Below are 9453 nucleotides of genomic sequence, written 5' to 3'. Positions count from 1 at the left end.
GCTGCAGGCCCCGCTCGGCCGAGAGCCGCGCCTCGGGGTCCGGGTCCCCGCAGTCCTCGAGCAGCTCCGGCAGCGCCCCCCCGGGCTGCGGGACCCCCCCGGCCTCAGCGGGACCCCAACGGGGACCCCCGGGCACGGAACCCCTCAAATAGGGACCCCCCCCCAGGGAACCCCACCCCCCCCCCCACGGACCCCAAACAGGGCCCCCCCAAAACAGGGCCCCCCAAACAGGGCCCCCCCAAAAGAGGGACCCCCAGAGCAGGGACCCCTCCAAAACAGGGCCCCCCCAAACAGGGACTCCCCCAAAAAGGGACCCCCCCAAAACAGGGACCCCTAAACAGGGACCCCACAAAACAAGGACCCCCAGAGCAGTGACCCCCCCGAACAGGGACCCCCCAAACAAGGACTCCCCCAAAAAGGGACCCCTCCAAAACAGGGACCCCCCAGAGCAGGGACCCCTCCAAAACAGGGACCCCCCCGAACAGGGCCCCCCCAGACAGGGACCCCCCCAAAACAGGGCCCCCCCAACAGGGCCCCCCCAAAACAGGGATCCCCCCAAACAGGGACTCCCCCAAAGGGACCCCCCGAAAAGGGACCCCCAAGCAGGGAACCCCCTGAACATGAGCCCCAGAGCAGGGACCCTGCCAAAGAGGGACCCCCCCCAAACAGGAACCCCCGAGCAGGGACCCCCCCATGCTGCGGGTCCCACAAACAGGGATACGATAACCCCCCACCCCGAACAGGGGCACCCCCATGGCGGGGACCCCGCTGGTCACCCCATAGCACCCCCAAACTCCCCTGGGGGCTGGGTAGGGACTCCCCCATCATGGGCACCCCCAAACACCCCGGGCACCCCCAAACACAAGGCCCCCCCATCACGGGCACCCCCAATACCCCGAACCCCCCCGGGCACCCCCAAACCCCCCTGTGCACCCACACAGGGCCCCCCCCATCACGGACCCCCCTCCCCAATGGGCGCTGGCCGGGGCCGACCTGCGGGGTTCGGTGCCAGGCGGGGGGGATCAGCGGCCGGCGCCTCTCGTCCGCGGCCAAGCGGCGGAGCTGCGGCCCCGTGGGGCTGGAGCCCAGCTCGGCCTCGTAGGCGAGGCGGAAGGCGGGCACCGGGGCTCCTGCGGGGCCGGAGCGGGTGAAGGCGGGGTGGGGATGCGGGGCGGGGGATGCGGGGATGCAGGGCAGGTGATGTGGGGCAGGGGATGCGGGGCAGGGGATGCGGGGCAGAGGATGTGGGATGCAGGGATGCGGGGCGGGGGATGCGGGGAGGGGATGCGGGGATGCGGGGATGTGGAGCAGGTGATGTGGGGCAGGGGATGCAGGATGCGGGGCGGGGGATGTGGGGATGCGGGGCAGGGGGTGCGGGGCGGGGGATGCGGGATGCGGGGATGCAGGGCAGGGGATGCGGGGCAGGGGATGCGGGGCAGGGGATGCAGGATGCGGGGATGCGGGGCAGGGGATGAGGGGCAGGGGATGCAGGATGCGGGGATGCGGGGCAGGGGATGCGGGGCGGGGACTGCAGGATGCAGGGATGCAGGGCAGGGGATGCAGGGCAGGGGATGGGGGACGGGGATGCGGGATGCGGGGATGTGGGGCGGGGGATGCAGGGCAGGGGATGCAGGGCAGGGAATGCGGGGAGGGGGATGCGGGGCAGGGGATGTAGGGGGGGGACTGCGGGATGCGGGGATGCAGGGCAGGGGATGCAGGGCAGGGGATGGGGGACGGGGATGCAGGATGCGGGGATGCGGGGCAGGGGATGCGGGGTGGGGGATGCAGGATGCGGGGATGTAGGGTGGGGACTGAGGGATGCGGGGATGCGGGGTGGGGATGCGGGGCAGGGGATGTGGGATGCGGGCAGAGCATCCCCGTGCGCTCACCGGGGCTCAGGGCCTGGCAGCGGGACAGGATCTCCCAGAGCAGCAGCGCCAGCGCGTACACATCGGCCTGCAGCAGCGCCCGGCCCCAGGCGCGCAGGTCCGGGCTCTCGTCCAGGATCTCGGGGGCCAGGTACCGCTGCGTGCCCACCTGGAGCCGAGCAGAGCCCCCCCGGCCCGGCCCGGTCAGCACAGGGCGCTTCATGGGTACCGGGGCTCGGCTCTGTCCCTGTCATGTCCCCGGCCCCATCCCCATCCCTGGCCCCATCCTTGTTCTCATCCCATCATCCCAGTCCCTTCCCAGCCCCACCCATGTCTCAATCCTATCCATGTCCCCATCCCATCCCCATCCCTGTCTCAATTCTATCCCTGTCCCCATCTCCATGTCCATCGGCATCCCCATCTCCATCCCCATTCCTATCTCAATTCTGTCCCTGTCCCCATCTCCATCCCTGTCCCCATCTCCATTCCCATCCCTGTCTCAATCCTATACCTGTCCCCATCTCCAGCTCCATCTGCATCCCCATCTCTATCCCCATCCCTGTCCCCATCCTTACTCCCATCCTACCTCCATCCCCATTAGCATCTCATCCTCATCACCTTTCCATCCCCATCCCTGTCTCAATCCTACCCCTGTCCCCATCTCCATCTGCATTCCCATCTCCATCCCCATCCCATCCCTGTCTCAACCCTATCCTCGTCCTCATCCTCATCCCTGACTCCACCCCATCACATCCCCATTTCTATCCCCATCCCCATCCCACCCCCATCCCTGTCTGTGTCCCATCCCTGTCCCTGTCCTTGTTCCCATCTAGTCTCCATCCCCATCCGTGTCTGCATCCCATCCCTGTCCCCATCCCTGTTCCCATCCACTGTTCATCCCTGTCCCCGTCCCTGTTCCCATCCACTCTGCATCCCCATCCCTGTCTCAACGCTATCCCTGTCCCCGTCCCTGTTCCCATCCACTCTGCATCCCCATCCCTGTCTCAACGCTATCCCTGTCCCCGTCCCTGTTCCCATCCACTCTGCATCCCCATCCCTGTCTGCATCCCATTCCTGTCCCCATCCCTGTTCCCATCCACTCTCCATACCCACCCCTCTCCATCCCTGTTCCCATTCACTCTCCAACCCCACCCCTGTCTCCATCCCATTCCTATCCCCATCCCTGTTCCCATCCACTCTCTATCCCCATCCCTGTCTCCATCCCCATCCCTGTTCCCATCCAGTCTCCATCCCCATCCCTGTCTGCATCCCATCCCTGTTCCCATCCCTGTTCCCATCCACTCTCCATCCTCATCCCTGTCTGCATCCCATCCCTGTCCCCATCCCTGTTCCCATCCACTCTCCATCCCCATCCCTGTCCCCATCCCTGTTCTCCACTCTCCATCCACCCCACTCTCCATTCCCATCCCCATCCCCATCCCTGTTCCCATCCACTCTCCATTCCCATCCCTGTCCCCATCCCTGTTCTCATCCACTCTCCATCCCCATCCCCATCCCTGTTCCCACCCCAGTCTCCATCCCTGTTCCCATCTCCATCCCCATCCCTGTCTCAACGCTATCCCTGTCCCGATCCCTGTCCCCATCCCAGTCTCCATCTCCATCCCCATCCCCATCTCCGTCCCCATCCCTCTCCCCATCTCCATCCCCATCCCCGTCCCCATCCCCATCCCCATCCCCGTCCCCGTCCCCATCCCCATCCCCATCCCCGTCCCCATCCCCATCCCCGTTCCCATCCCCATCCCCACCCCACCCCACGCCATCACCTTGCGGATGGGTCCCCCCCGTGGGGCCGCGGCTCCCCCCAGCACCCGCGGCGGCAGCGGCAGCGCCGGCCCGAGGTCACCGATGGCGCAGGTGCCGCGGTCCCGCAGCAGCGCGTTCTGGTCCCGCTGAACCACGCTGGGCTTGGAGAGACCTGGGGGGGGGGGCACGGGGGTGACGGAGGGGGTGCGGGGGGACGGGACCCCCATGGGGTGCTCCGGGGCTCACCGGGGCGCCGCAGCTCCCGGTGCAGGGGGGCCAAGCCCCGAGGCAGGGACAGCGCCAGGCGCACAATGCCCGGCCCGGGACCAACGGGGTGAGCCAGGAAGTGCCGCAGGGAGCCCTGGGGTGCGGGGGACACATGGGGACACATGGACATACATGGACATACATGGACATACATGGACATACATGGACACACATGGACATACATGGACATACATGGACATACATGGACATACATGGACACACATGGACATACATGGACATACATGGACATACATGGGAACACACATGGACATACATGGACATACATGGACATACATGGACATACATGGACACACATGGACATACATGGACATACATGGACACACATGGACATACATGGACATACATGGACATACATGGGGACACACATGGACATACATGGACATACATGGACATACATGGACATACATGGACATACATGGACATACATGGGGACACATGGACATACATGGACATACATGGACATACATCGACATACATGGGGACACATGGACATACATGGACATACATCGACATACATGGACATACATCGACATACATGGGGACACATGGACATACATGGACATACATGGACATACATGGACATACATGGGGACATACATGGGGACATACATGGACATACATGGGGACATACATGGACATACATGGACATACATGGACATACATGGGGACATACATGGACACACATGGACATACATGGACATACATGGACATACATGGGGACATACATGGGGACACATGGACATACATGGACATACATGGACATACATGGACATACATGGGGACATACATGGGGACATACATGGACATACATGGGGACATACATGGACATACATGGACATACATGGACATACATGGACATACATGGACACACATGGACATACATGGACATACATGGACATACATGGGGACATACATGGACATACATGGACATACATGGACATACATGGACATACATGGGGACATACATGGACATACATGGACATACATGGACATACATGGACATACATGGGGACATACATGGACATACATGGACATACATGGGGACATACATGGACATACATGGGGACATACATGGACATACATGGACATACATGGACATACATGGACACACATGGACATACATGGACATACATGGACATACATGGGGACATACATGGACATACATGGACATACATGGACATACATGGACATACATGGACATACATGGGGACATACATGGACATACATGGACATACATGGACATACATGGACATACATGGACATACATGGGGACATACATGGACATACATGGACATACATGGACATACATGGGGACACATGGACATACATGGGGACATACATGGACATACATGGGGACACATGGACATACATGGACATACATGGGGACACATGGACATACATGGGGACATACATGGACATACATGGGGACACATGGACATACATGGACACACATGGGGACACATGGACATACATGGACATACATGGACATACATGGACACACATGGACATACATGGACATACATGGACATACATGGACATACATGGGGACACACACACAACATGTGGGGACACACATGGGGACACACATGGGGACACACATGGGGACACACATGGGGACACACATGGACATACATGGGGACACATGGGGACACATGGACATACATGGGGACACATGGGGACACACACACAACATGTGGGGACACACATGGGGACACACATGGACATACATGGGGACACACATGGACATACATGGGGACACACATGGGGACATACATGGACATACATGGGGACACATGGGGACATACATGGACATACATGGACACACATGGGGACACACATGGGGACACGCATGGACATACATGGGGACACACATGGGGACACACATGAGGACACACATGGGGACACACATGGGGACACACATGGGGACACACATGAGGACACACATGAGGACACACATGGGGACACACATGGGGACACACATGGGGACACGTGTGTTGGTGTGTGATGGCCATGGGCAGCCACAGTGGCTTTGGCACACATGTGTGCACCCTGAACAGCACCAGCACCCCATGGGCACCCGCAGCACCCCATGTGCACCCCATGTGCACCCATGTGACCCCACAGCACCCCATGTACACCCTATATGCACCCATATGAACCCACAGCACCCCATACACACCCACAGCACCCCCCATGTACACCCATGTGAACCCACAGCACCCCATGTACACCTCATGTACACCCATGTCCACCCCCAGCACCCCATGTCCACCCACAGCACCCACAGCACCCATGCGCACCCCATGTCCACCCCCAGCACCCCATGTCCACCCACAGCACCCACAGCACCCATGCGCACCCCATGTCCACCCCCAGCACCCCATGTCCACCCACAGCACCCACAGCACCCACAGCACCCCATGTCCACCCCATGTCCACCCCCAGCACCCCCAGCACCCCATGTCCACCCACAGCACTCATGTGCACCCCATGCACACCCCATGTCCACCCCCAGCACCCCCAGCACCCCATGCACACCCCAGCACCCCATGTCCACCCACAGCACCCCCAGCACCCCATGCACACCCCAGCACCCCATGTCCACCCACAGCACCCACAGCACCCACAGCACCCCATGTCCACCCACAGCACTCATGTGCACCCCATGCACACCCCATGTCCACCCCCAGCACCCCCAGCACCCCATGCACACCCCAGCACCCCATGTCCACCCACAGCACCCACAGCACCCATGTGCACCCAGAGCACCCCATGTCCACCCCAGCACCCCATGCACCCCATGTGCACCCCATGCACCCCACGTCCTCCCCATGCACCCCCCATGTCCCCCCCCGTCCCCCCGCCCCCCCGCTCGCGCTCACCGCTGGCCGCGGCTCCATCTCGAGGTTTCCCCCCCGCAGCCGCGCCGGGTTCCGGGGCCCCGCGAGCGGCAGCGCCGGCCCCGAGCGCTCCCCCGAGACCGGGAGGTGCCGCGCGGAGCCCGGCCACAGAGAGGGGAAACGGCCCCGGGGGAGCCCCTGCGGGAGGGGACGGGGAGCTGGGGGGAGGGAGCTGGGGGGAGCCATGGGGAGAGCTATGGGGAGAGAGCTATGGGGAGAGAGCTATGGGGAGAGCTATGGGGAGAGAGCTATGGGGAGAGAGCTATGGGGAGAGAGCTATGGGGGAGCTATGGGGAGCTGTGGGGAGAGAGCTATGGGGAGCTATGGGGGAGCTATAGGGGGAGCTGTGGGGGGAGATATGGGGAGGTCTATGGGGGGAGCGATGGGGGGGAGCTATGGGGAGCTATGGGGAGCTATGGGGAGCTATGGGGAGAGAGCTATGGGGAGCTATGGGGGAGCTATGGGGAGCTATGGGGAGCTGTGGGGGAGCCGTGGGGAGCTATGGGGAACTGTAGGGGAGCTATGGGGAGCTATGGGGAGAGCTATGGGGAGCTGTGGGGGAGCCGTGGGGAGCTATGGGGAGCTGTGGGGGAGCCGTGGGGAGCTATGGGGAGCTGTGGGGGAGCCGTGGGGAGCTATGGGGAGCTATGCGGGAGCCATGGGGGGAGCCATAGGGACAGGGCAATAATGGGGAGCAATAGGGACAGAGGAGCCACAGGGACAGTGCAGCCATGGGGCGGGATAGTGCAGTAATGGGGGGACAGTGAAGCCATGGGGCAGGACAGTGCAGTAATGGGGGGGGTACAGTGCAGCTATGGGGCGGGACAGTGCAGTAATGGGGGGACAGTGCAGCCATGGGGCGGGACAGTGCAGTAATGGGGGGACAGTGCAGCCATGGGGCGGGACAGTGCAGTAATGGAGGGGGGACAGTGAAGCCATGGGGCGGGACAGTGCAGTAATGGGGGGACAGTGCAGCCATGGGGCGGGACAGTGCAGTAATGGGGGGACAGTGCAGCTATGGGGCGGGACAGTGCAGTAATGGGGGGACAGTGAAGCCATGGGGCGGGACAGTGCAGTAATGGGGGGACAGTGAAGCCATGGGGCGGGACAGTGCAGTAATGGGGGGACAGTGCAGCCATGGGGCGGGACAGTGCAGTAATGGGGGGACAGTGCAGCCATGGGGCGGGACAGCGCCCCCGGGGGGAGCAATGGGGACAGGGCAGTAAGGGGGGACAGCGCCCCCGAGTGGCACCGAGCAGCAGCGACCCAGGGACAGGGACAGGGACCCGAGGGTGGGCTCCCATGAACCCCCATGGCCCCATAGACCGGGACAGGGAACCATAGAGAGCGACAGGGACCCACAGCACCCGCACACCCCATAGCACCGGGACAAGGACCCCCACAAACAGCGCCCCATAGACCGGGACAAGGACCCCCCACCATTGGGTGCCACCCCCCCCTTGGGTGCCCCTCCATGGGTGCCCACCCCAACCATTGGGTGCCCCCCCCATGGGTGCCCCCCCCCACCATTGGGTGACCTCCCCCCCCCATGGGTGCTCCCCCCATGGGTTCCCACCCCCACCATTGGGTGCCACCCCCCACCATTGGGTGCCCCCACCCATGGGTGCCCCCCCTCCCCATTGGGTGCCCCCCCCATGGGTGCCCCCCCTTCACCATTGGGGGCCCACCCCCCGGCTGCCCCCCCCACCATTGGGTGCCCTCCCCCCCCCCATGGGTGCTCCCCCCATGGGTTCCCACCCCCCCCATTGGGTGCCCCCCCACATGGGTGCCCCCCTCACCATTGGGTGCCCCCCCCATGGGTGCCCCCCCTCACCATTGGGTGCCCCCCCCATGGGTGCCCCCCTCACCATTGGGTGCCCCATGGGTGCCACCCCCCACCATTGGGTGCCCCCCCCCCCCCATGGGTGCCTCCCTCACCATTGGGTGCCCCCCCCCCCATGGGTGCCCCCCTCACCATTGGGTGCCCCCCCAACATGGGTGCCCACCCCTACCATTGGGTGCCCCCCCCATGGGTGCCCCCCCCACCATTGGGTTCCCCCACCCATGGGTGCCCCCCCCACCATTGGGTGCCCCCCCATGGGTGCCCCCCCCACCATTGGGTGCCCTCCCCCCCCCCCATGGGTGCCCCCCACCTTCAGGAAGCTCAGCGCAGGCAGCTCCGGGCTGGGGGGCTCGGGGGGGGCCCCGCTCCCCCCCCGACGTGGCCGCCCCCTGCGGGCCCTGGCCCGGCTCAGCCCTGGAACGGGGACGTGTGGGGCACGGGGACCCCCCCCGGGACCCCCATAACGCGGGAGCGGGGGACCCCCAGGAGCCCCCCATTGGGGACAAGGGGGGGGGGGGGCTGTGCCCGGGGGTCCCCATGTGTCCCCCCCCCCCATCCCCTGTGCCCCCCATCCCTACCGAGGACGCAGAGGCAGGCGAGGAGGAGCAGGAGGGGGCCGGCGCCCCACAGCCACAGCGCCCCCGCGCGGCCGGGCCCTGGGTGACGCCGGGTCCTCAGCCCCATAGAGGTGCCCCATAGATGCCACGGGCCCCACAGCCCCCCCATGGGCCCCACAGCCCCCCATGGGCCCCACAGCCCCCCCATGGGCCCCACAGCCCCCTAGAGGTCC

General features: G+C 64.1%; 1 protein-coding gene across 1 annotated transcript; it reads right to left on the bottom strand.

The window, feature by feature from the left end:
- Positions 1–4: 4 nt before the first annotated feature.
- LOC130611389 (anti-Muellerian hormone type-2 receptor-like) lies at positions 5–8816 on the bottom strand (the record flags this gene model as incomplete). The annotated part of the gene is made up of 7 exons (XM_057432079.1): positions 8796–8816; positions 6803–6958; positions 3879–3993; positions 3653–3804; positions 1890–2037; positions 994–1130; positions 5–85 (listed from the first exon to the last, which is right to left on the bottom strand). Coding segments are annotated over exons 1-7 (810 nt in total), but the record flags the coding sequence as incomplete, so codon positions are not given.
- Positions 8817–9453: the final 637 nt, after the last annotated feature.

Source organism: Pezoporus wallicus, unplaced genomic scaffold (genome assembly GCF_028554395.1).
Source record: "Pezoporus wallicus isolate ANWC-B61680 ecotype Strahan unplaced genomic scaffold, APGP_CSIRO_Pwel_v1 contig_10220, whole genome shotgun sequence".
NCBI classification, from domain to species: domain Eukaryota; kingdom Metazoa; phylum Chordata; class Aves; order Psittaciformes; family Psittacidae; genus Pezoporus; species Pezoporus wallicus.
Note: the sequence above shows the minus strand (reverse complement) of the source record. Positions and strands in the feature narration are given on the sequence as shown.